We start from the raw sequence: 26,477 nt of genomic DNA on the forward strand, positions 1-26,477 counted from the left end.
TTTAGTGGAGACATTTTTGTTTTGGTAACCAAATTGAGATTTGCTGTTGAGTCGCCCTGTAAATTTACATCATAGTCATAAAGTAGTGTCCTGAAATAGTTGTTCGCACATTTGGGCAAAATTTTCAAAATGTCTAATATTTTGAACATTAATTTTTACTGCCAGTGTTTTAAAATCTTATGCTATACTTGTTAACAAACCCATAGCACAAGCATTTCTTCTTTGAACTTTTGGCGTTTTCTCAATGCCGGCAGAAATGAATTTCAGACTTGCATCAATTATCAGATTTCCATTGATGCATCTGTGCTGTTATCACTTTTAATATAATGATTTAATGGTTGTGTGTTTAGTCCACCCCCACCCCAGCATGGCTGCAGTGCACTGTAATGTGGTGATATACGATAGCAGTGTATGTGTGGTACATCGTACCTTACCTATGGTAGTGGGCATAGCGTAGCTCATGTGACCAAGGCAGAGTGCCCCCAAAGTTCGTATAACTCCTGTGACCAAGGCAGAGTGCCCCCAAAGCTTAAATTGTATGAATTTCCCACACTTGCCTTGATGTAGTGTCAATATTCAGTGACATTTTTGTCAATAAAAGAATCTTAATTCTTGGGTAAAACCTTTATGTAATTTGAAGACTGTTTCCATTTCTCTACATTGAGGCAAGTAGAAATGGATTTGTGATGTTCTTTACAATTGTGCACCTTTTGAAAGCATGACCTGCATGCAGTACCTGGTTTGAATATAGTGTAAACCAGTGCTGGTGGGAGTTATGCCAAGTTTTATAAGACTGAAACTTTTAACACCCTGAAAGAATGTAAACAGTAAATATATCTAACTTTATTGTATTGCATTTGAGGGTCTTTATTAATAGTGACTTCTGTGAGGTTTTTCTGCAAAGTGGCAATTTAATCTTGTAATTTTCACGTGTTTTCCATAACTTTACTGGTTTTCAGGGTGTCCACTGATGCAGCAGATTTATTTCTTTACTTGAAAGTAGGACATAAAATAATTCTGCTTTGTAATGACTTGAAACCACATAATATAGTACTTGTAAATTGCAGTTGTTTATTTTTTGAAACCACAGAGCTCTGTACTTTCTGGGAAGATGCCAAGATAAATACTTGCTTTCGAAAGCTCTGTACTTTCTGGGAAGATACCAAGATAAATACTTGCTTTCGAATCTGTACTGCGGCCATTGAATGGACATAAAAAACAGTGCCTGTTGATACAGTAAAGGCAGATGTTCTTCGTGTTTCACTGTTGCAGTCATCACATTTGGGTTATCCCCACCAGAATAGCCCTTTGCTGGCCCGAATACTAGAGACTTAGTATTTCTGCGTCAGTTGCTGTCGCTCCAGGACTGACGTCAGGTCATCAGTAGTATAAAGTAAGGCATCCGACACCATTACATCAGTCTTTCTTGCCGTGGAGTCCGAACCAGAAGCAGTTGGCATGAGTGCCGGCTGGCTGCTACCCGAGTTTTTGTCTGCCGAATTGAAGTTGAAGTCTTCTAAGTACTCCATTGGGGATTCTTTTTTCTTGCACTAACTGATGTCAGAAAAAGTTAATAATGTCTCGCCTGTGGAAAGCAAATACCACACCGAGACTTCCATTCTTACTGCTTTACTTGTTTAGGCCCAGACCACGATGTGCCCCATTGTCGCTTCTGTGCTTTTAACGCCAGAGCTATCTGTCATCGGGCCCTTATTGTAGCCAGATATTTTCGCTTACAGTCCTCGAACTCTGATATGGCTTTGGTAAGTCATCCAACAGCAGATCTTCCATAAAACGTAAAGATAAAGACAGAGAGAGACTGCACAGGTCCAAACCGACCGACAACGCTTCCATTAGGCTAGTCGTCAGTTCTCCAGTCCTCAGTGAGGCGCTTTCTCAGCCCCCGTTGCCCGCTTCTGTGGATTCGCAGGCTGTTACCGAGACCCTTTCGGAGTCCAGCGTGCCGTAAAATTCTTTTTCGACCAAGGCTCCTACAGTTGTCTCTACCTTGAATGGGTCTGTAGTCGCTGAGCAGGCGCCAACTTCTTAGGAAGTCCTTCACACTACCTATTTTCGACTCAAACCAATGTCTTCTTTCGCAACTACCGTTCTTTCAAAAACAACAGAGTTTCTAAGTCCCAGGGTACAAACCACACCAAAGAAACCTACAACCCACTCTCGAGCACCTGCTTCCTTGCCTCAGTCACAAATGATTAAAATGGAGGAAGACCTTATCTTGCTGATCAGGGGAAGCCAAGCTGCCCCCTCCAAAAGGAAAAGAGATCTATCCCCTGTAGTTCTGTCTGAACATCAGATGAATCTGATGCCTCTGAATATGAAGACATGCAACTCATCTCTACTTATAATGACTCTGATGCAGAGGATTCAATTCCTTCAACCTCTCCCCCAAAGTATTTTTCCTTTGGGGAAACCCTGCATACCTTAAGGGAGAATTTCCAGTGGAAGAATTTCTAATGGGAGAGTCAAGACTGCCCTCAGTCTAAAAAGAGACTCGGGAATTCCTAGATTTTCCACAGCACTAAGGCAGAAGAGGTCCTAAAAAAGGTGGAAGAAAAAGCAAAATCCATACAAATTTTTCTTCCACACCCTTCCAACCCCAAAAGGGTTCCCAGATCTACCACCAAACCAGTGGGCAGAGACTCAAAAGCAAATCCTTTCCCTGCTGTCTATGAAAGCAGTAGAACATGTTCCGGCAGAACAGATAGGCCAAGGTTTCTACGCCAGACTTTTCCTGGTGCCCAGAAAAGAGGGCACCTGGCACCCTATCCTCAATCTATCCATTCTAAACACCTTCCTGGTGATTCCAAAATTCAAACTGCTCACCCTCCAGCAGCTGCTACCTATGCTGTCCAAGGACGCCTGACTAGCCACCCTAGATCTAAAAGAGGCCTACCTCCACATTTCTATCGGGGAATCGTGCAGGATTGCCTCTGTTTCAGGGCAGGATCTCAGCACTTTCAGTTCTCTGCGCTTCCCTTTGGCTTATCCACTGCTCCCAGAGTTTTCAAAGAATGTCTGGCTCTGGCCATTGCCATTTGCAGACAAAGAAATATCCAGATTTACCCATACTTAGACTGCCTGATTCAAGCAGACAGCCAGGAAAAGCGGCTCAAGCACCTAGCCTTTGTCAAGACCTTTCTAACCTCCCTAGGGTACACAATCAACGAAAGGAAATCCAAATAGGTGCCCACCCAAAGGATTATCTTCCTGGGAGCCACCCTGGATACAGAATTCCCAGATGGCATACCTTACACCTGAGAAACAAATTTTCCTGTCCGCTTTCTCTCAACTAGCCACCAGACCCCAGCTATCTGCAAGGAAAATCTTGCAAGCTCTGGGGTTCATGGCATCTTGCATACTACTCATTCCATGTGCCAGGCTGAATATGAGTAAACTTCAGTAATACCTAAAAAACCTTTGTTGTCAACACTCTCAAGACCTGGAAACTCTTCTGTTCCCTGAATCAGAAAATATTTCCTTTGGTGGGCAACAGCATGCTCCCACAAGAACGGACTGTCTTTTTCACCACACCCCGCCGCCCAGACCCTCACCACAGACACATCAGACTATGCTTGGGGGGCACACCTGGACGGCAGGTTGATACAGGGGCAATGGAGTTCAGAACAAATCCCTCTGCACATCAGTCAAAAAGAGAGGATGGCTGTGCAGCATGCATTGACAGCTTTCAAACCCCTTCTTTCTCCAGGGGCTCTCTTGATCAAAACAGATAACACCACTGTAATGTACATCAACAAGCAGGGAGGGACTGACTCCTACCCTCTATGCATGCTGGCCATGAGACTTTGGCACATAGCCTTTGCCATGCAACTGCACCTGTTAGCACAATTCCTGCCAGGCACTCTCAACTCTCTGGCAGACCAATTAAGCAGAAATCTTCTGGACCCACACAAGTGGCAGCTCAACAGAAGAACCTTCACCCTAAAAACTCAGAAATGGGGCACCCTGGAGGTTGACCTCTTTGCCTCCCACACCAACCATCAGCTCAGCAAGTTTGCACCAGGGAGCATCATTGCATGGCTTGGAAAGTGGATGCCCTGTCCTTCCCCTGGGTCAACCTATTGGTCTATGCCACGGGTTCCCAAACTGTGCGCCGCGGTGCCCTGAGGAGCCGTGAAGCTTAGCAGCTGATTGCATGCAAGTGGTATGAGTGTGTGTCTGTCTGTCTGCGTGTGTGAGTAAATGCGTGCATGAAAGCAAGAGTCTGCGTGTGAGAGAGAGATCGGGAGAATGAGAGCGATGTGCGAGTGAATGCAGGAATGAATGAAAAAGTGGCTGTGTGTGTGAGATAGGGAGAGTGAGAGCAATGTGTGAGTGAATGCAGGAATGAAACGTGTGTGTGTGTGTGTGTGTGTGTGTGTGTGTGTGTGTGTGTGATTGGAAGAGTAAGAGGGATGTATGAATGAATGCGTAGGTGGGTGTGTGGCGTGTGGGTGTGAGACAGGGAGAGCGATGTGTGAATGAATGCAGGTATGAATGAGGAAGTGACTGGGTGTGTTTGTGTGTCCGGATTTCTGCCTCATATATTTGGTGTGTTCCTCCTAAAATCTGTACTTTTCTGGCAAATAGGTGAGGATTGAAGTAATTAAATAATTTGAGTTTGACTGCACATCCTTCAGAGAATTCATGCTAATGCAAAACCTATTATTCTGTCAACTTTCTAAGTTTGTAAGAGCAGTATTTCAAATCCGTCCCTTTTGTCCCCTCATCATTTTAGGCTTTGGCTAAAATGATGGGGTTAGGCTTTGGCTAAAATGATGGGGGGACAAAAGGAACAGATTTGAAATATTGCTCTTACAAACTTAGAAAGTTGATAGAATAATAGGTTTTGTATTGGCATGAATTCACTGAAGGATGTGGAGTCTTAAACTCAAATGTTTGTCATTATTTAATGATTTCAATCCTCACCTATTTGCAAGAAAATGCAGATTTTTGGAGGAACACACCAAAAATATGAGGCACATATCTGGACATCCTGCGAAAATCTGTACAGTTGAGAGATGTGAATCACATACACACACACACAGTCACTTCCTCATTCATACCTGCATTCAGTCACACACACACACACACACACACACACACACACACACACACACACACACACACACACACACACACACGCACACAGCCACTTCCTCACACACACACACATTTCCTCATTCATTCTCACACACACACACACACACACACACACACACACACACACACACACAGCCATTTCCTCATTCATTCTCACACACACACACACACACACACACACACAGCCATTTCCTCATTCATTCTCACACACACACACACACACACACACACACACACACACAGACACACACACACACACACACACAGCCACTTCCTTATTCATACCTGCATTCACTCACACATCGCTCTCTCTCCCGATCTCACACACACACACACAGCCACTTCTTCATTGCTGCATTCACTCACACATTGCTCTTACTCTGCTGTCCTCACACATGCATACACACAGCCACTTCTTCATTCATTCCTGCATTCACTCACACTCACTGTGAACTAATAAGCTTAACTGCAAAATGAACCACAAACTGTTCGTGGTTTATTTTGCAGCTAAGCTTATTAGTTTGCGGCGCCCCTGTGAGGAAGCCGTGGCTCTCCAGGGCGCCGCAGCACACACTTTGGGAACCCCTGAAATATGCACTTTATGTGGACTGTGGGGGGAGGAACCTTGGGAAAACCTGGATTCAGCAAGGGAGCCGAGAATCAAAAAAGTTTGGGAACCACTGTTCTGTGCCTTTCCTCCACTTCCTCTCATCCCCAGGGTACTGCTCAAAATAAAGGAGGAAAGACCTAGGACCATTCTGATAGCACCAGACGGAACCCGGCAACACTGCGCTGCCTCTCACCACTGCCCCCATGGCACCTTTTTCAGATTCCAAACCTCCTGACCCAGAGGGAAGGAGAATTCATGCCTCCCCAATTGCAAACACTCAATTTGGCAGCTTGGCATATTCCCTAACTCCGAACCAGTCTGCCAACCTCAGTAAAAACAGGTTCTAGATATTATCCGTGAGGCCGGACACCCTAGCACCAGAAAATTTTATGTTGACAAATGGAAAAGGTTCTGCACCTGGATCCAGGCTTAGGGAGCCAGTACAGCACAGCCCTCCCTCCTTCTCATCTTGGATTATTTAGCTGACCTACTGCACAGTGGCCTCTCTTTCTCCTCTATAAAAAATCATGCCTCTGCTATTTCTACTCATTTTCCCACTGAGCAGGCCCTTTTCTCACACCCTTTGATCAAACAGTTCCTAAGAGGGGCTAGCAACTTGAGGCCACCCAGAAGAGCACCGACTCTAGCTTGGGACCTTAACTTGTATTGGAAAAGCTCACCCTGTCCCCCTTCAAACCAGCTTCTTCTGCAGAGCTAAAATTTCTCTCCTGGAAAACAGCATTCCTTCTGGCCATCACTTCAGCCAGAAGAGTCTCTGAGCTGCAAGCTCTCATGGCTGTGGAACCCTTCATCATCATCCATGCTGACAGGGTATCCCTCAGAACTAACCCATCCTTCATGCTCAAGGTGGTGTCCAGAGTGGCTCTCAAGCAATCTATTAATTTGCCCACTTTTCCCTAATCCCAAGAACAAGGGGGCAAGGATTCTGCACTCTCTAGATGTGCACAGACAGCTGGACAGGACTAAATCCTTCAGGAAGTCTGATCAGCTGCTGGTTAGCTTTGCTACAGGGGAAGAAGGCAAAGCCATCTCCAAACAGTCTCCAAATGGATAGCACACTCCATCCATTTCTGCTATAAGCAACATGGAAAGCCTCCCCCCAAGGTGGTCAGGACACACTCCATCAGAGCAGCCTCCACCTCTGTAGCTTTCCTCAGAGGAGTCCCCACCAGGGACATCCTGGGGGCTGCCACTTGGACATCTGTTCACACTTTTACCAGGCATTACCACCTACCTCTCTTCTCCAAATTCAGGGCAGGATTTGCCTCTGCAGTCTAGCAGGGCTTCCTAGCCAGCCCCTAGTTTCCTTTACTGCCTCCACCCTTTTCCTCAGTTTTGGGAATCTACCCAAATGTGATGACTGCAACAGTGAAACACGAAGAACATAGTACAGTTGTGTACACTTACCATAAATGTAGATGTTAGAGTGTATTCACTGTTGCATTCCTGGTTTTCCTCTCTCCATCCCCCTTTCTTCTCTTTCTTTACAAGGGACTTATTGATATTTATTTTCCACTGGTGGGGTTTCTTCCACCAGAACATGGGTCCTACTTGGGGGCTTCTGACAGGTTACGGCAAGAAAAACTGATGTAATGGCGTCAGCTGCCTTACATTATACTACTGACGACCTGATGTTAGTCCTGGAGCGACAGCAACCAATGCAGAAGTACCAAGTCTCTGGTATTCGGGCCGGCCGAGGGCTACCCTGGCAGGGATAACCCAAATGTTATGACTGCAACAGTGAATGCACTCTAACATCTACATTATGGTCAGTGTACACAACTGTACTTTTAGGTGACTGCCATGTCAGCAAAAAGTTTTACCAAAAGCCCTTTCGATGACAGTGGGAATTCTCTTATTACCACTGTTGTATCTCCTCAGAGTAGGTATATTTTAATTTGACGGTGAGCATGGGGGCTTGCCCCCTGCAAAAAAAAAAAAAATTTACTCGAGAGTTTCTCCAATAGTGCTTTTGGTAAAACATTTTCAGAGTTTTTATCTTTCTTATGAGAGAAGGTGTCAGTATATCGGCATGCTCCCCAAAAAACAAAGTATTTATTTTATTTTGTTTTACTAATATTTTAAGTATCAGATTACAGTCAGATTTTGCTATGTGGGGCAAAATGCTTAAAATCAACTGGTAAATGTTTGAATATGTTTGTTTTAGGTATGTCTATACTTCCGAATCCTACCAATGTTCGGTTTGAATCCAAAAATTTTTATCACATACTAACGTGGAAGCCAGGAATAGGTACACCAGCAGATGCTTATTACACAGTGGCGTGGGCAGGATTGAATAACAGGTGCGTAGAAATGTTTGGTTCATGTTGTAGTTTCCACTACAATTTAAAATTCCTAGGAGTCTTTTCAAAAACATGTCCTCTTGTGTGCTGTTTACTAATGAACTACAATGTAGAATTCAACCCTATTGTGGATCATTTTATCAGGATATTCATATTTTACAAAATAAATCCTTTTCAGGCAGTGCATCTGTAGGAAACAAAAAGCTTAGCTTTTTCCAGACCACAATTCACCATGGCAGTGTTGAAATGTCTCACTAACATCTGGAAGTAAAAGTGAATTAATGAACTTGAAGTCGCAAAGAAATGGGCAGTTTGATCCCTATCCAACCAAACCTTTTTGGAAGCTAGTAATCTAACTGCCCTTGCATTAAATACAGGCTTTGGAGATGATGCCATGACTAATGGCCTCCTTATCCTATGAAGATCTCCTTAAGAAATCACCACTCTACCACAAACCTCCTCTGCACCTAGTATGCCACCTCTCTTAACCCTCCTTTCTATTCTGCCCACATAGAGAAAAAAAAGTACCGAATAACTTTTAGCCTGTATTCCAATTGGTAACCCCCTCTGTATCCAGTAGTCTCCACCCCCGCTTCATCAGGTTATGGTAGGATCACCCAAGATGCACCTTTGATCTTTACCTGTATTATAGCACCTTGCCTCACATATAGAAATGTGATGTGGTAACTCTCTTCTTCCTAAACCTTCAAAAGTCCTCCATTCCTGATGACATTGGACCAATTTCGGTTCTTCCTATTCTCAATATACTATATGAAAATCTAGTCTGCTCAAAACTGGAAAACTGTCTATAGAAATACCATGTGAAACAGCATGGCCTTTGTTCAGTAGAAGCAGAGATGGCACTTTTCACCTTCGTTGATGAGATTCTTGTACTGTTGATAAAGGATATCTCACTAGAGATGTTTCTGTTGAACGTACTAAAGCATTTGGTCTGATCAACCTCACTGTGTTTCTTGACTCTCTCAAACCCATCTTAAAGCTGTAGGCTGCTTTAACAGGTTCTTCTCCTACACATTTTTCATTGTTGAAATAGGGTCAGAATAATTATCTGCTGGGGCGGAGCCTAGATGGCCAACTGAGAGCAGTGAATTTTGAGAGCTCCATAAACTAATAATAATAATATAGGAAAACTTTTATTATTTTCAAGCTTAAAATATCAGAAATCTATAGATATACTACTAAACTACATAAATATAAATTTTGGTGGAGATATACAAAAAATTCCTGTCGAGTAACTTGGAGATGTATTGAATCTCTGAATATGAACAACTCAAAGAACTCTCATCCAGATGCTGCTTTGAAAAAAGAACTACAATTGATGACATCTACCTTACAGGATCCATCGTTAAAGATGGATGGCTTTAAAAATGACTTAGAAAACCTCAAAATAATTCTCAAAAACAGACTGATACTCTTAAGGAACTATTACAGCAACAACATACAAAAATAACAAATATAGAGACTTCTCTAAACGACATTGAAAGGAGACTCAGAGGAAAAATTCCAAAAAGAATTTCTGCTTAAACAGAACACATGGCTTCTTAACAAAATAGATGACTTAGAAAACAGGGAACTGAGAAACAACATAAGGATCTTTGGTCTGCCTAAAAACACTGAAGGAGAAGAAGACATTTCATTCTTAACCTGGATTCCTGAATTTTTAGACCTGAAAGAGGGACTTTCATTTGGAATTGAAAGGGCACATAGAGCACTCAGGGAACCTGCTTCTAACTCAACAAATACTCCACCTAGATCATTAGTTACACAATTTCTTTCATTTCTGGACAATGAACTAATATTAAAGTCTGCTTGGAGAAAATCACCCTTAAAATACAATCAAAGCCTGATAAGGTTTGACAATGATTATTCTTCCAGAATACTAGAAAAAAGGAAAAATGTCTGGCCAATAATAAAACTGTTGAAACAAAACAACATTAAAGCACAGCTGGCCTTTCCAGCCAAGATAACAATACTTTTTGCCAGTGAGATGAGAACCTTTAATGACTTAGAAAAAGCTACTATATTCATCAAAAACAACAACATTGTGTCCATCCCAGAAGAAATGGAATGGATGGCCCCTACTCTTAAAAGAATAAAAGAAACAAATCATTGGACTGAGGCTAGAAAGAAGAAACAAAAAACTGATTCCAAGATATCTGTCCCAAAAAATAACTGTCTCAACTACATCTCTCAATGTCTCAACTGATATGGTACATCACTTGTCATCTGTTTTTATTTAAAAAGGAGGATTTCTTAAACAACTGAGAAACTAATTTATGCAGAATGTTCAGAGTCCAATAATTCACAAACAAAGGTAGGGCGAGATGGGTTACTATTTACATTATATATAAGCCAAACAAAGCAACATATAATACAAACCTATAAGTTTCTGTTCCCCTACTTGAACACAATGAATACTTATCTTGTTAATTTTTCATTGTTTTTACTTATAATAATTGAAGTAATTAACTAATTCAGCAAGGTACCATTCATCAGAGTTCAGACTCAAATGTAACAAATTAACATCATATATAATAGCAGTAACAGTAGAGTGTTTTGAAAAAAAAATGCTGTCATGGAGACTAATGCCGTCTTCAGTTAAAGTATGATTTAGAAATGTCATGTATATCCTGGTTAAATAATAGTAGCAAGCTCTTAGTACAAATGTCATCATTATTCTGTCTAAATATAGTTATCAGTTATGGCTGGTATCACAGCTACAAGTGCTGTTTGATCAATCCTGATATGGTGTGCGTGGATGCAGCTGTGTCTGGCAGCTAGTATAAATGTCATTATTATTCTGTCTAAACATAGTTAATATCAATTAAGGCAGGTATTATAGCTTTGAGTGCTGTTTGATTAAGCCTGACGTGGTGTGTGTGTGTGGATGCAGCTGTGTCTGGCAGCTTTGGTATGTTGCCGGTTTCGTCTCCGGGAAGCTGTGGGTTGTAGCTTGTGATCGAGGTTTACTGATGCGTGTGTATTAGGAAGAGACATTTGGTGTTTTAGCCTGGATCCAGGGGAAGGGGGGGGGGGGGATAAAACTGTTATTTGGGATATTTTAAGTAGTTTTATACATTTGCTGAGTGAGAGGTGGGAAAGCTGGAACAATGTGTTATCTCTTGTGGCGGCTTGTTGGGAGGGTTTTTTTTTTTTTTATCTGTTTGCTCTCTGTTCTTTTACTGGCTGCTGCCTCACTGAAAGGGAAGGAATTTAGGCTTGAAGTTGAGGTGAAGTGAAGCTTTGCTTCAGGTGCATTGCGAGCCTCTGGACGCTCCCAGGTTGCTATGGTAATGGAGCGAGAGTAACGATAATGCTTAATGGCTCTGAGCAGCCTCCAAGATGATTCTCGGCAATGAAGTTTTTGGTTGGAAAAAAAATATATATATATATGTGTGTATGTATATATATATATATATATATATATATATATATATATATATATATATATATATATATATATATATATATATATATATATATATATATATATATATATATATATATATAATATATATATATATATATATATATATATATATGTATATATATATATATATATATATATATATATATATATATATATACCTATTACTTCACCGACAAGTCAAAACAGCGACACTCACATGTTGCGACTCATGAGACACTTCATAACATCGGCGTTTCAGGTAGCGATCTTCCCCTCACAGGACCCATGGTAGCACTTTCGTTTCTGTCTTTTAACGCGTAAACATTACGTCATTCTTCAAAATGTACCCTGACAGCGTTGTCCTTACCTTTTTAATAGTGAAACGAGTGCTACCATGGGTCCTATGAGGGGGAAGATCGCTTACCTGAAACGTCGATGTTATGAAGTGTCGAACATGTGAGTGTCGCTGTTTTGACTTGTCGGTGAAGTAATAGGTACCCATATATATATATATATATATATATATATATATATATATATATATATATATATATATATATATATAGGGGCTGTTTTAAACCAACACATATTGATAGCCTCCCAACACTTCATTTAGCTCATTAAGTTGATTCTTGATTAAAAAAAAAATGATGGTCTCAATTTTATATTTAAAATGTATTTTGGTCCAAACACATTAAGAACTTACATAAGAGTGGAAGTCTTGAGTTATTGTGAAAGACTAAGAGCACTTGGTCTTGCCCTTTGCAGTGGTCTGGGAGGTGAGCTTGCTCAGATGTGTTGGCCATATGGGGATAGCTGATTCTAGGAGTGTTTGGGGTTGTCGGAAGTGCTACAGAGTCATCAGATTTCCTCTGTGGAAATGTGTGGGAATGGAAGGTGTGTTGAGTGGTTCACTGGCAGAGTGGCCACTACATGGAATAGGCTGTTAAAATGGAACAGGACAAATATTGGTTTGGATATTTTAAGAACAGCCTGGAAACACACCATATGAACTAGTGAATGGTATTCTGGCAAAACTGGATGGGCATTGTTGCCCATGCTTGAAGTACTAATATGTGTGTATGTAAGGATGGAAATATACATATAACAAATAAGAAACTAGAAGGGTCTCATAATTTGAAGTCTGTGGACTGTATAAACATGCTGGGAAGGAGCTAATAATAAGTATAAACATTACAGCTCATCTCTCAAATAACTAAGCAACTGCCAAAAAAAAAAAAAAAAACCACACAATTATGTAATGTATGATTTTTAGTAAATCTAGACATAAAATATATAATCACCATATAAGATGAAGCAGTCTGCTGAATTTAGATAATAGACAGGATTTAATAACATGGGCTTGTATGTAATAACACTACTGTCTTAACTTGTCATAAGTGACGTACACTACATTGAACATCAAGGGGAAGCATGATGATTTTCTTATATAAGTAAATATGCATAACAAGTCATCTAATTCCTTTAACTTGAATTGTAGTTTTTCTAACCTATCTTGACCATATGTAATACTTAAGTGGTTACCAAGGTAACTAATGTTTATACATATCATCAAAATGACAGTTATTCAAGAGAAACAATAGAAGCCCGAACCTGAAATGTCACAGAATGCAACAATCATATTCTGAACAAATAGTATTAAATTGACAGTAGACACTCTGTTTAATAACATGGGCCTGTGTATAATAACACTACTGTTTTAACTTGTTATAAATGACATACACTATAGTGAACATCAAGGGGAAGCATGATGATTTTGTCATATGTGAATATGCATAACAAGTCATATAATTGCTTTAACTGAATTGTGTTTTTTTAACCCATCTTGGCCATACATAATACTTAAGCTGTGTTACCAAGGTAACTAATGTTTTATACATGACATAAAACTGAAGTTGTTCAAGGGAAACAATAGAAGCCTGAACTCGGAATGTCACAGAATGTAACAATCACATTCTGAACAAATAGTATTAAATTGACAATAATCACTCATTTTAACCTTTGCTGATTGTACAAAATAGAATGTTGCCACTTAAATCTAAAAACTGTCAGTATGGAAAGGGAACTTGTAATCATTAATCACAATAAGTGAATTTGTTGTTTTAACCTACAGTTTTACTAATTTTATAATAAATGACAGACATGAAAATCCTTATGTATAGGAAATGGGGGGATGCACTGATAATTAGAATGCACTAACAGTCATCAATGTTCACATAAAACAAACTTGATGCTTTAAGTAAGTTAGCAACAAAGTGATTACTTAAATGATGGCAAACAATGAAATATAACTTCTGATATATCCAGTAAAATACATTGTATTATAAATATTAGGTATAAATATTATTACCGTCTATTTATATTAAGTAATAAATTTTGAAATAATTCATCAGCAAGGGTGAATATGTTAAATAACTGTGTGCTGTAATCTTTTATTGATATGATTCATCCTACTTTACTATGATTGAATTGCTTGTCATCTATCTTTCATGTAAATATTAATTGCTTATACAATAAGTACACATTTATATTGTATTAGAATCTACAATAGTACTATACATGTTCAAAATAATATAAATATTGCATATTCCTTTTACAAATATTCTCCATATGATATTTCAATGTATGGAGCTCGGATGTTCTGCATTGTCAAGGTATGAGTGATAATCTGATGGACTTAGGTTTGTCCATCAGATTAGGAATGATTTTCATTCCATGGCTAGTGCGGAGCTTAGTTTTGTTAACATTTATTAATTTAAATTTATTTCACAAAAACATTTTTAGCATGCCTGACCAAAACATTACTCATTACTTTATTGGTAAACACTCATATAAAATTGATAACTTCCTTTAAAGCTCAAACATGTACTTTATAGTTAGCAGAGGAAAATGTTTAATAGTCACAATAAAACAAAAAATACATAGTCTAAGTAACCCATGATGGATTTTACTTTATTATCTTTAAGTACCAATGGCTTAAACAATCCTAGCAAGAGATCAAATCTAATGAACTATTTAAAACTGAACAAAGCACAAATTCTTTCTTCAAGAAACTCATTTCAAAACAAATAATTACAAATGGAATCCTAAGGAATATATGATATTGGCACAATCCACTTAGTCAAAGACAAAAGGGGGTAGCAATTTTATTGAAAACAAATGTGATTAACCCAGAAATCATTTAGAAGTATGAAGTTAAAGAAGGCCTTATGGCATTAGTAATAGTTAAATATAATAGAATATGGACCCTAGCCAATCTGTACTTGTTCCCAGGCATTGGAACAGGAACTGTTAAAACACTTTGGATTTAATTTCCAATAGTTATAAAGGCAACTTCATATTAGGAGGAGATTTTAACTGTATATTTGATATTTCTGAAACTACAAATAAAAGATTGCTGTGTACATCTGCTGTATCAAAAAAGCTTTAAACAAGTGAATAGAATCATTTCATCTTGTAGATACTTGTTTAAAGAAGATAAATAGTTGTTGTTTTCCCATCAAGATCACAGATTTGGTATCGAAACTAGAATAGGTAAAATATTTTCTGCCCATGACTTGCACTGTAAAATCATTAATTTTTCAATCAGTCCTTGCCCCTTTTCAGACCACAATTCATTGATACTAAAACTTTAAAATGGGTACACTCCAGAATTCCAGCATATATAATTAAAATTAAAGAGTTCAAACCTTGGTTATTATATGAATTACAGTTCTTCTTGGGTATTAATTACACCACGGAGATACAAATCAGAGAGTGGGATTTTAAATTATTAGATCTACAATCCAAACTTTTGTCAGTAAAACCTGAAAAAATATCAAAATCATTTGGGGATTAAAAATAAGAAGTATTAAACAGTAAATACAACGAAATTCTAACACATAAAACTAGTTTAGCTTTAGAAAAGCTAAAAATTAATGCATTGGCCGCTTCTCCCAAATAGCTTCATAATTTATCCATAAGAATCAAAATGCATTCAAAAGTTAATAACATTTAAAGTATCCTCCATGAAAAGAAAGGGAAAAAAATGTCTCGGATATAGGTGACATTCTTGATGCCTATAGAAATCACTATATGGAACATTTCCAGACAGAAAATGTACTTAACTATCAATTAAATCTAGATGAAAAATGTTCTAATAAAAAAGATACCAGAAAAATGAAAACCAAGTCTGCAAGCATCCATATATCCTACAAAAAATTACAGATACAATAAAAGAGGGTAAAAATAATAAAGCTGCAGGTATAGATGGCATAGTTATGGAAATACATAAACTTTTTCCTTCAAAGATACTATCTCTCTTCCATAAAACTATTAGAAATTCAGTCACAAGCTTTATTACCACCCTCTTGAAGATATTCCTTAATCACACCAATCCTAAAGGAAAACAAATCCCCAAACCTGTGTACCACATATAGACCTATATCATTATTAAATAATGACTGTAAGATATTTATGATGGTATTAACTAACAATGAAAATACCACTATCCAAAACAATAAATAATGATCAAACTGGATTTATATATCATAGACACACACATGACAATATTAAAAGGATAATTTATCTTATAGATTATATTAATAAAGAAAATAATGAAACACTCTGCTTATAGAGAAAACCTTTGCTTCCCTAAATTGGGACTATTTATTCAAAATCTTAATGCTCTTTCAATTTCCTGCATCTTTTGTTCATCTCATATATATATATATATGTGTGTGTGTGTGTGTGTGTGTGTGTGTGTGTGTGTGTGTGTGTGTGTGTGTTTATGTTTTATATATATATATATATATATATATATATATATTATATATATATATATATATATATATATATATATATATATATATAATATATATATATATATATATATATATATATATTATATATATATATTATATATATATATATATATATATATTATATATATATATATATATATATATATATATATTTATATATTATATATATATATATATATTTTTTATATATATATATATATATATATAATATATATATATATATATATATATATATATATATATATATATATATATAATATATATATATATATATATATATATATATATATATATATATATATATATATATATATATATATATATATATATATATATATATATATATATATATATATATGGGTCTCCTTTACTTTACCGAAACGACACTTCACCGACACGCGGAAGACCGAGACGAAACTTTTTTTTTTTAATTCTGTTTCTGTGCACCTTTTTGTGTTGCCGATCACATATCTAACGCGGTTGTTTCCATTGTCAGGAAATGGCCCACTTTGTTCCATTAGGGATCATCTCTGTGGTGGGTTTAACATCTGTGTGCACTCCCACCACATAGCTCCATTTCGGCCACACCGCTCTACAGTCTAGTGGTGCTGCGGCCTTCTGCTTTCGGTATTGTAGCTCGTGGGCATTTGTCTCGCGATCTACATGCCGGAACTAACTAATTCCCCACCTTAATTATTCTCATTTTCTTTATGATCCTGCATAACCTCTATTTTCTTCCAACCGTTACTATACTTAGGATATGTACAATATTATCTTTTTCCAGCTTCAAAAATAATCCCACAAGCCCACCTCCAGTCCATAGGCCTCTATCATTATACATTGTTGTAGTGTCTGTCACTTATTTGCATACAGTTTTTAAAAACAGTCTTTCAGTGCTTCCTTAAAACCCCTTCTTTTGAAATTGTACAGTAATTCTCTTTAGTCTATCTATTAAAAGTTTGCACCAGACAAGAATTCCATGGTCTACAGTTTTTTTTTCCAGACCTCTGTAAGAACTTTTCCATATATTGCCTAGTCTCAAATATAATGTCACAAAAAGTCTGTAAGATGAATAAAGGCTCTTACCTCGTTAGGTGATATTCCCAAGGCTGCGATAACTGTGTTCCATACCTTCTATCTTGAGTTCTTTTTCTTTCTGCTGAGTCAACTAACTTCAAGACTTCTCTTCCTCCCTGTTTGTTTTTTGCCTTCTTTCAGTGTTGTTGCATATGATTTTTTTTTACCTTGTGTAGCTTCTTTCACTTCCTCCTGGATTTTATTCATAATGTTGCCTCAAGATGGTGCCATCTTGCTTTCTGGTTCACCCTGCACAATCATTTCCTTGAGATAATCATCCTGCAACCCTCACGACTGGATGGCTGTAACAATAGATGTTCTTCGTGTTTCACTGTTGCAGTCATCACATTTGGGTTATCTGCTTGCAATAGCCCTCAAGTCAGCCTAATTAAAAAGTCTTGGGTCCTGCGACGGTTGCTGTCTCTTCGTCCGTGACGTCAGGGGTATAAAACATGCAGCCAACGCCATTACATCAGTCTTTCTTGCCGTGTGGTGCCCGAAGCAGATGCAGTTGGCAAGTTCCGGTCGGCTGACTCCTGAAATTTTTGTTTTAGAGTTTCAGAACTGAAGTCTTCAACTAAAAACTAAGTACCCCGTTGGGGAAACTTTTTCTTGCTCTAAACCGATGTCAGTAAAAGTAAATAATTGCATTTCTTGTGGAAAGCAAATACCTCATAAAGATTTTCATTTGTACTGTATTCCTTGCCTAGGCCCTGACCACGACGTACCTCGCTGTCAGTTTTGTGCCTTATTTAAACCACGAACTATCCGTCTTCGGTATATTTTCGCTTCTAAATATTTTGGTGCTCGGTTCAATTATCCAGATATGTCTTCGGTAAGCCATCCGACTACCGACATTCTGAAGAAATACAAAAATAAAGACAGAGACAGGCCGCTGAGGTCCAAAGCTACCGACAACGCTTCTCCTAACCCGGTGCCAGTTCACCGGTACCAAGTGAGGTGCTTTCGCAGCCCCTGATACCCACTACTTCAGATTTGCAGGCCTCTACTGAGATCCATTCGGAGTCCGGCATGCCGCGAGATGCTTCAACTGTGGAGCCTGTGGATGTCTGTACCTTGGATGGATCCAGAGCCGCTGTGCAGGCACTGGCTTCTGGGGGTGTATTCAGGCCCTACTGACTTGCATATTAAACCAACGTCATCTTCTTCTTCTTCTTCAAGGCCTAAAACTCGAACCATGCCTAGAAAACTGCCACCCAGACCGTATGGTCAGGCCTCTATGGCTAAAAAACAAATGATAAGAATGGCTGAAGACCTTTTATTTATTTTACATTTTTTGACCGGGGTAGTCTAAATGGATTTATGTCCATTTTCAGTAGAGTCCCGGGGAGATGAGCTCCAAGTGATTACTAGACTACTAACATACAGGTACTAGTTGTTATAAAGTTAAATAATACAAATTTTAAACAGTTCAGGAATCTTCACAGCTTATACAAAAAAAAATGTTACAAGCATTAAATAAGATATTTTAGACTTTATGTTCAAGACTTCATTAGTAACTAGAAAGTAATTGTTAAACAAATGCATACTTCAAGTTTCAACAGTTCAGCAATGCTCACAGTTTAAACAATACTTGTTGCCTGCCTTAGGTAGGATGCTTTAGAATGATATGCAGAAGAATTTAACTAAGTATTTTAAATTATATAAGACATGTTTTGCCAAGGATAGGCCTTGATCTAAAATGATACAGATAGAGCAGGAATTAGGTCTTAAGAGAGGGTATTTGGGATATAGTATGAGATTAGTCTGGATTTGTACAGGGACATAACCAGTGGGTTTTAAGATAGAGTTTCAGATTGTGTTTAAAAAGTGTAAATGAAGACAGTGATGTAAGTTCATGGGGGAGTTGGTTCCAATACTTTCCAACTGCATTTGAGAACAGAGCATCTCCTGCCATATTATTAGATTTACATGTTGATACAACTAGTTTATTAGATGAGCGTAAAGTTGAAAGGTTCTTATATTGGGTAATGAGACTAGCAAGTAAAGGGGTATTGGTAGGTTGGAAAAGGGTTTTGTGTGCAATGGTGAGTTGTTTAAAGTGAATCTGATTCAGAAGCTTTAACCAGCCTAATTGTTTCATATTATGGCAGTGATGGGTCCTAAAGGAGGAAGCAGTAGCAAATCTGGCAATGCTATTGTAAGCATTGGCTAGCTTGTTAAGGTTATTTTTTGACAAGTTAGTATATATGGAAGAAGCATAGAGAAGTGTGGAGATAAGGTGGGAATAGGCAGTAGTGGTTCTGGCTAGTGGGGAGAGAAAGGGTTTTATCCTATAGAGGGAGCTTAGATGTTATTCGTGTTTCACTGTTGCAGTCATTACAATTGGGTTATCCTGCTGGTAGGTTACCCTCAGTTGGCCTGAATTCCAGATTCTAGGTCCGGCGTCAGTTGCAGTCGCCTCTTCCCTGATGTCAGTGGTATAAAAGATGCAGCCAACGCCATTTTCTTCTGTCTTTCTTGCCATGCGGTGCCTGAAGCAAAAGCAGTTTGCAAGTGCCGGTCGGCCGACTCCTGAAATTTTCCTGTTCGAATTTCAGATCCGAAGTCTTCATTAAAAGCTAAGTACCCCATTGGGGAAACTTTTTTCTTGCTACAGACCGATGTCAGAAAAAGTTAATAATTGTATTTCTTGTGGGAAGCAAATGCCTCATAAGGACTTTCATTCTTACTGTATTCCTTGCCTAGGCCCTGACCACGACGTTGCTAGTTGTTGGTTTTGTGCTAGATTTAACCAACGCACTATTAAGTGCCGGTACGATTTTGCATTTCACTATTTTGGCAGAAGATTTAATTATACGATGTTGTCGGATAGCCATCCAACTACCGGAATTCACAAGAATCGCAAAGAAAAAGAAAAAGACAGGCATCCGAGGTCCAAAACTGACGACGAGGCTTCTAAGCCAGTCGCTGGTTCGCCGGTTCTCAGTGAGGCACCTTCGCAGCCCCTGACGACTGCTACTTTATACCTGCAGGCCGCTACCGACTCCCACGTGGAGTCGACTAGGCCGCTGGAAACTCAAGGTATTGGATCTTCAGAGACTATTCCCTCAGATGGGTCCGGAGCCGCTGAACAGGCATCGGCTTCTGAGGGTGTTTTCAGACCTACTCAATTGCTTCAAAGGCAAAGACTAAAGCACCTTTAAAGACAAAGAAACAAGTACAACAGCCTCATGGACAGGCCTCCATGCCCAAAAAACAGATGCTCAAAATGGCTGAAGACTTAATTACTTTGATCAGGGGTTCCCATCCCCCTCCTGATAAGAGGCCTAGGCAAGAGACAGAATATGAATCTTCAGATCAGGTTTCCATTTCATCTGATTCCTCTTCTAATCAGGAATACTCTCTTCCTCCCTATGAGGATTATGATGCTGAAGAATCTATTCCTTCAGCCTCTCCTCCTGAGGATTACTCTTTTGGGAAACTTTGCATACCATGAGGGAGCATTTCCACTGGGAGAGCCAAGATTATTCAGAATCTAAGAAAAGGCTCAAGAGATTTCCTTTTACTACCACAACACGGGCCCCTAGCTATTCCACCTGTTTTGTAGATGATGTATTTTCAGAGTCCAGTCTGACCTCTGACTCCTTACCTCCAGCTCCTGTTAAGCCGGACAGATACTACAGGGTTCCTGACTCTCATAAATTCCTTTTCAAAAACCCTGCTGCTGACCCAGAAACTATCTCTCAGGGTCCTAAAGGGGCCAAGGCTTCCACTGCAGAAAACCCTACCCCCTCTGACAGGGATTCTAGGGCACTGGACAGATGAGGAAAAAAAAATTACACTTCTGCTACCTTGGCTATAAGGGCTTTAAATTGTCAGTTTCATATGCTCAAATATCAGCAATATATTATGTCACTGCTTAAACAGAAAATGTTGATAAATTCTGAATGCGCAGAAAACAAAGAAATGCAGGATTTATTGCATGCAGCTGCACAAATTGGAAAGCATACTTTGCAATGTGGTTTTGATTCTCTGGAGGCCTCCTGCAGGGCCGCTGTTACAGGTTCTGTCATTAGGAGGCATGCTTGGTTAAAGGAACAAAATCTACCTGATCATGTTAAAGCAAAATTATTAGATGCTCCATTACAGCATGATACCTTGTTTGGTGTTAAAGCAGAAGAGGTGTTATAGAAAATGGAGGTCAAAGCTAAATCTATGCAAACAGTCAAGGATTTCTTACAGGTACAGCCCCCAAGATTCAGCAGACACTGGCCTACAAATAATTGGTCCTTTCCAGTGTCAGACAGGCCACAAAGAGGCAGATATAGACACCCTAGAGGCAGATCCCAGCCCCAAGGTTCATACAGATCTAAACAATGGGGTGCTTCTACCTCCAAAAGTGGAGAAGACAAATTACAGCCATACAGGAAACAGTCCCAATGACTCCTCCCTGCCTCCGCCAAGCACTTATCTTCTGGCAGCACCTTTAGGGGGAAAACTAGCACTTTTTTCTGAAAATTGGCAGATAATAACCCAGGACAAATGGGTCTTAGACATAGTGTCACAAGGCTACAAGTTTCACTTTCATACCCTGCCTAGGGCAAACTGTTGGCCAGACCTGCCAAAAAACCAATGGGCAGAGGCACGAAAAGAAGTCTCATCCCTCATGGACATGAGGGCCATTCAACAAGTACCAGAGCAAGAGCAGGGACAAGGATTTTATTCAAGACTGTTCTTGGTACCCAGAAAGGACAAAGCCTGGAGACCAATACTGGACCTATCGATTCTAAACCTATATCTGGATATACCAAAATTCAAAATGTTGACTCTACAGCAGCTTCTGCCCATGCTGGGCAGGAAGGCTTGGCTTGTGACGTTAGACCTAAAAGAGGCATACCTGCATGTCCCAATCTGACAAGCATGCAGAAGATACCTCAGATTCAAAGCTGGCTCGATGCACTACCAATTCTCTGCACTGCCCTTTGGCTTATCTACTGCGCCCATGGTCTTCACAAAGTGCCTGGCACCAGTAATTGCATTCTGCAGACAAAGAGGAATACAAATATATCCTTACTTGGATGACTGCCTCAAGCAGAGAACAAGGACATTCTACTACAGCATCTGGCGTTTGTAAAGAGATTACTAGCATGCCTAGGGTACATAGTCAACGAAAAGAAATAAAAACTAGTACCCTCTCAAGAGATAATATTGCTGGGTGCAAGCTTAAATACAACTGCCCAGATGGCTTATCTCATGCTTGACAAACAAAGGCAACTGACTACCTATTTCAAAATGTTGGCAAGAAAAATTCTGCAGGTTTTGGGCTTCATGGCATCCTGCATTCTACTAATTCCATATGCAAGACTGCATATAAGGAAACTTCAGTGGTACTTAAAAAGTGTTTGGACTCAACATTGCCACAGCCTGGAAACAGTAATTACCCTCATTCCCTGCCTGCAACAGGAGTTTCGATGGTGGGCGAAGGCCTGTCACCAGAACAAGGGACAGCCATTCACTTTACCCCCAGCCAGACAGATATTAACAACGAATGCATCACATTATGTCTGGGGTGCCCACATGCCAGGAAGATGTATTCAAGGCACATGGTCTGCAAACCAAATGCATCTGCATATTAATCAAAAAGAGATGCTAGCTGTTCAGAATGCCCTGACAGCCTTCAAGGACCTACTTCATCCGGGACAACTACTGATAAAGACAGACAACACCACCGTCATGTGGTATATAAACAAGTAGGGAGGCACTCATTCTTAACCCCTTTGCAGACTAGCCATGACTTTGTGGCACACAGCATTGACTTACCAAGTACATCTGCAGGCACAATTCCTGCCAGGAAAGATAAATACTCTGGCAGATGAACTAAGCAGAAACCTCATGGATCCCCACAAGTGGAAATTGGATCCACGAGTCTTCAGCATGATAACAAGGAAATGGGGATGCCTGGACTTAGATCTATTTGCCTCTCCTCACAACTGCCAACTAAAGAGGTTCTGCACAAGGACTTATCACAGACAAGCATGGAAAGTGGATGCCCTATCTTTCAGCTGGAAAAACCTAGCAGTATATGCCTTTCCTCCACTGCCTGTCCTCCCCAAGGTACTCTTAAAGGTCAGACTAGAGATGCCAAAAGTTATACTGATTGCCCCAGACTGGCCCCGCCAGTACTGGTATCCAGTCCTAAGGAACTATCTCAATGCCCAGCCTGGACCTTACCTCAGATACCTCATCTACTGTCCCAACAAAACAATCAGATTCTGCACAGCCAGCTCAAGATCTTAAATCTGGCAGCATGGCGGATAATGTAGTCATACAAAACACACCTCTCACTAAAACAGTGATGGATGTCATTTTGGAGGCCAGGAGGCCTAGTACCAGAAAATCTTATGCTGAAAAATGGAAGAGATTCTGTGCTTAGAACCAGGCACAAGGAATTGACACAGCTGTACCAAGTATTCCTCAGATTTTGCAATACTTAACTGAGATGCTGGACAAAGGCCTATCCTTTTCATCAATTAAAATTCATGCCTCTGCCATTTTGGCTCATTACAATACAGAGCAACCAATCTTTTCTCATCCTTTATTAAGGCAGTACCTCAGAGGAGCCAAAAACCTAAGGCCTCCAAGGAGGTCACCAATACTTGCATGGGACCTCAATTATGTCTTGGAAAAACTCACCCTGCCTCCTTTTGAGCCAGCCGCTATGGCTGATATAAAGTTTTTATCTTGGAAAACAGCTCTGCTCCTAGCAATAACCTCTGCAAGATGAGTCTCAGAGCTACAGGCACTCATGGCTGTGGAACCTTTTATCATTTTCTATCCAGACAGGGTTTCTCTGAGAACAAACCCGACATTTATGCTTAAGGTAGTGTCCAGTGTGGCCCTTAACCAAACTATTCATCTGTCTACCTTTTATCCAAACCCACAGAAAAAGGGGGAGAGAATTCTGCATTCTCTGAACATACACAGACAGCTACGCTTCTACTTTAACAGAACCAAAACTTTCAGAAAGACAGAGCAATTACTAGTGGCATATGCTTCAGGATCACAAGGAAAGGCTATCACAAAGCAGACTATTTCAAAGTGGTAGGCCACTGCATTCGTTTCTGCTATTCACAACATGGCAGGCCAGTGCCTCAGGGCATTAGGCCACATTCGACCAGAGCAGCAGCCACTTTAGCAGCCTTCCTCAGGGGAGTACCAACCAAAGACATTTTAGAGGCTGCTACCTGGAGTTCAGTGCACACCTTTACAAAGCACCATCATTTACCACTCTACTGTAAATCCAGGGCAGGCTTTGCCACTGCAGTTCTGCAGGACCTCATAGCCACTCCTAATGCTATTTAGCTCCAGCCTCCAACCATAGCTTTGGGATTTAACCCAGTTGTAATGACTGCAACAATGAAACACGAAGAACGTAGTACAGTTTTGTACACTTAGACGTTCGAGTGTATTCACTGTTGCAGTCCAGGTTACCCACCCGCCATCCCCCATATCTTTGCTGGAACTTATCTGTACTTCTCTAATCTATAAAACCTATGTGGTGCATTTCCTTGTAGATGAAGGCAAAATATATTTTGGTGCATGCATGCTTTGTTGACATTTTAGCCTACCCTTTTGGGGGCACCTGACATCCGGGCCAAGAAAAACTGAAGAAAATGGCGTTGGCTACATCTTTTATACCCCTGGCGCACTTACATCAGGGAAGAGGCGACTGCAACCGACGCCAGACCTAGACTTTGGAATTCAGGCCAACTGAGGGTAGCCTGCCAGCAGGATAACCCAATTGTAATGACTGCAACAGTGAATACACTGCAGTTATGGTAAGTGTACACAACTGTACTTTTCCTGTTGACAGTTTTTATGGTATTGTTGATTTGGGTTTCAAAGTTCAGGTTATCAATGGTTACCCCTAGAAGTTTAGTTGTTTGATCGGGAGATATGAGTGTACCATTATTGGATAAGACTGAAAAGTTCACTGGCAGTGATTTACGGGTAGGAGTGAAGAATAGTTTGTTTTTTATGTGGTTCAAGAGGAGGCAGCATTGTAGAAACCAATTTTCTGTTTTATTGAACATTGTCTGAGTTGATCTGTAGTTGGGATGGAGATTTAGCTGCACACATTATTGTTGAATCATCTGCGTATTGTACACAGTTAGTTAAAGGAATAGCTAGGTTGAGGTCATTGATAAATATTGAGAAAAGGAGGGGGCCCAATATAGAGCCCTGAGGAACACCTAGGGTAACTGGGAGATGGGATGAGAGGTTTTTGTCCCATAGCACTGCCTGCTGTCTAGTATCAAGGTAGAACTGGAACCATTTTATAGTCTTTGTGTCCAGAGAGAAAGATTTTAGAATATTGAGAAGTAAGTGGTGGTTGACCATGTCGAATGCTTTTGAAAGGTCGATGAAAAGTGCTGAAGAGAGAAGATCGTTGTTACGGTTTTTATTGATACTGTCAGTGAAGGATAGAAGTGCAGTTGTTGTACTGTGGAAAGGCCTGAAGCTGTGTTGAGATTTCCCAGTAAATTGTTCTGGAGTAGATGGTCTAGTAACTGTCTGTGGATGCACTTTTCCATTATTTTAGCTAATGGGGAAAGTAGAACTATGGGACGATAGTTAGAATATTCTCTGGAGTTTCCAACCTTGTGCAGGGGGATAGTGTAGGAGATTTTCCAGATGGTGGGAATAGTGCTTTCTTGTATGGTTCTATTTATCAGCAATGATACAGGATAAGCTATGACTCTGGCTGCCTTTTGCAGGTATTCAGCAGGTAGCTGGTCAGTTGAGGGGGTAGTAGGTTTTAGTTTACTTAAGAGGTTGCAGATGAGGGAAGTTGGGACAGGTTGCAGGTTTAGAGTTGGGAGAGAGTTAGTAGTATTGATTGGAAGAGCAGAGCTATCTGCTGTTAGTTGATTAGCAAGTGTTTGGATGGTCTCAGTGAAGAAGGTATTAAAAGTATTAGCAGTTTGCTTTGGATTTTTCGGAATTTGATCCTATAGGGGGTGGTGTTGCGGATTGGCCTGGTTGAAGTAGTCTGTTTATGCTAGCCCAGAGCTTTTGTAGATTATTTTGGTTGGTCTGTTGGAGGTGGAAGTAAATGTTTTTTTTTA

At 39.7% G+C, this 26,477-nt stretch overlaps 2 protein-coding genes across 2 annotated transcripts in view; both read left to right on the top strand.

Moving 5' to 3' along the window:
* Positions 1 to 26,477, top strand: part of LOC122803461 — a 1,126,946-nt gene that overhangs the window by 621,773 nt on the left and 478,696 nt on the right. Inside the window, exon 3 of the mRNA XM_044073079.1 lies at positions 7,920 to 8,055. Within this exon, the coding sequence (XP_043929014.1) occupies positions 7,920 to 8,055 (136 nt within the window). The remainder of the gene's footprint in view (positions 1 to 7,919; positions 8,056 to 26,477) is intronic.
* The window catches only part of LOC122803462 (interleukin-10 receptor subunit beta-like), a 1,132,032-nt gene that overhangs the window by 263,429 nt on the left and 842,126 nt on the right, over positions 1 to 26,477 (top strand). The window lies entirely within an intron of this gene.

This window comes from Protopterus annectens, chromosome 5.part1 (assembly GCF_019279795.1).
Source record: "Protopterus annectens isolate FY-2018-M chromosome 5.part1, PAN1.0, whole genome shotgun sequence".
Lineage (NCBI taxonomy): Eukaryota > Metazoa > Chordata > Ceratodontiformes > Protopteridae > Protopterus > Protopterus annectens.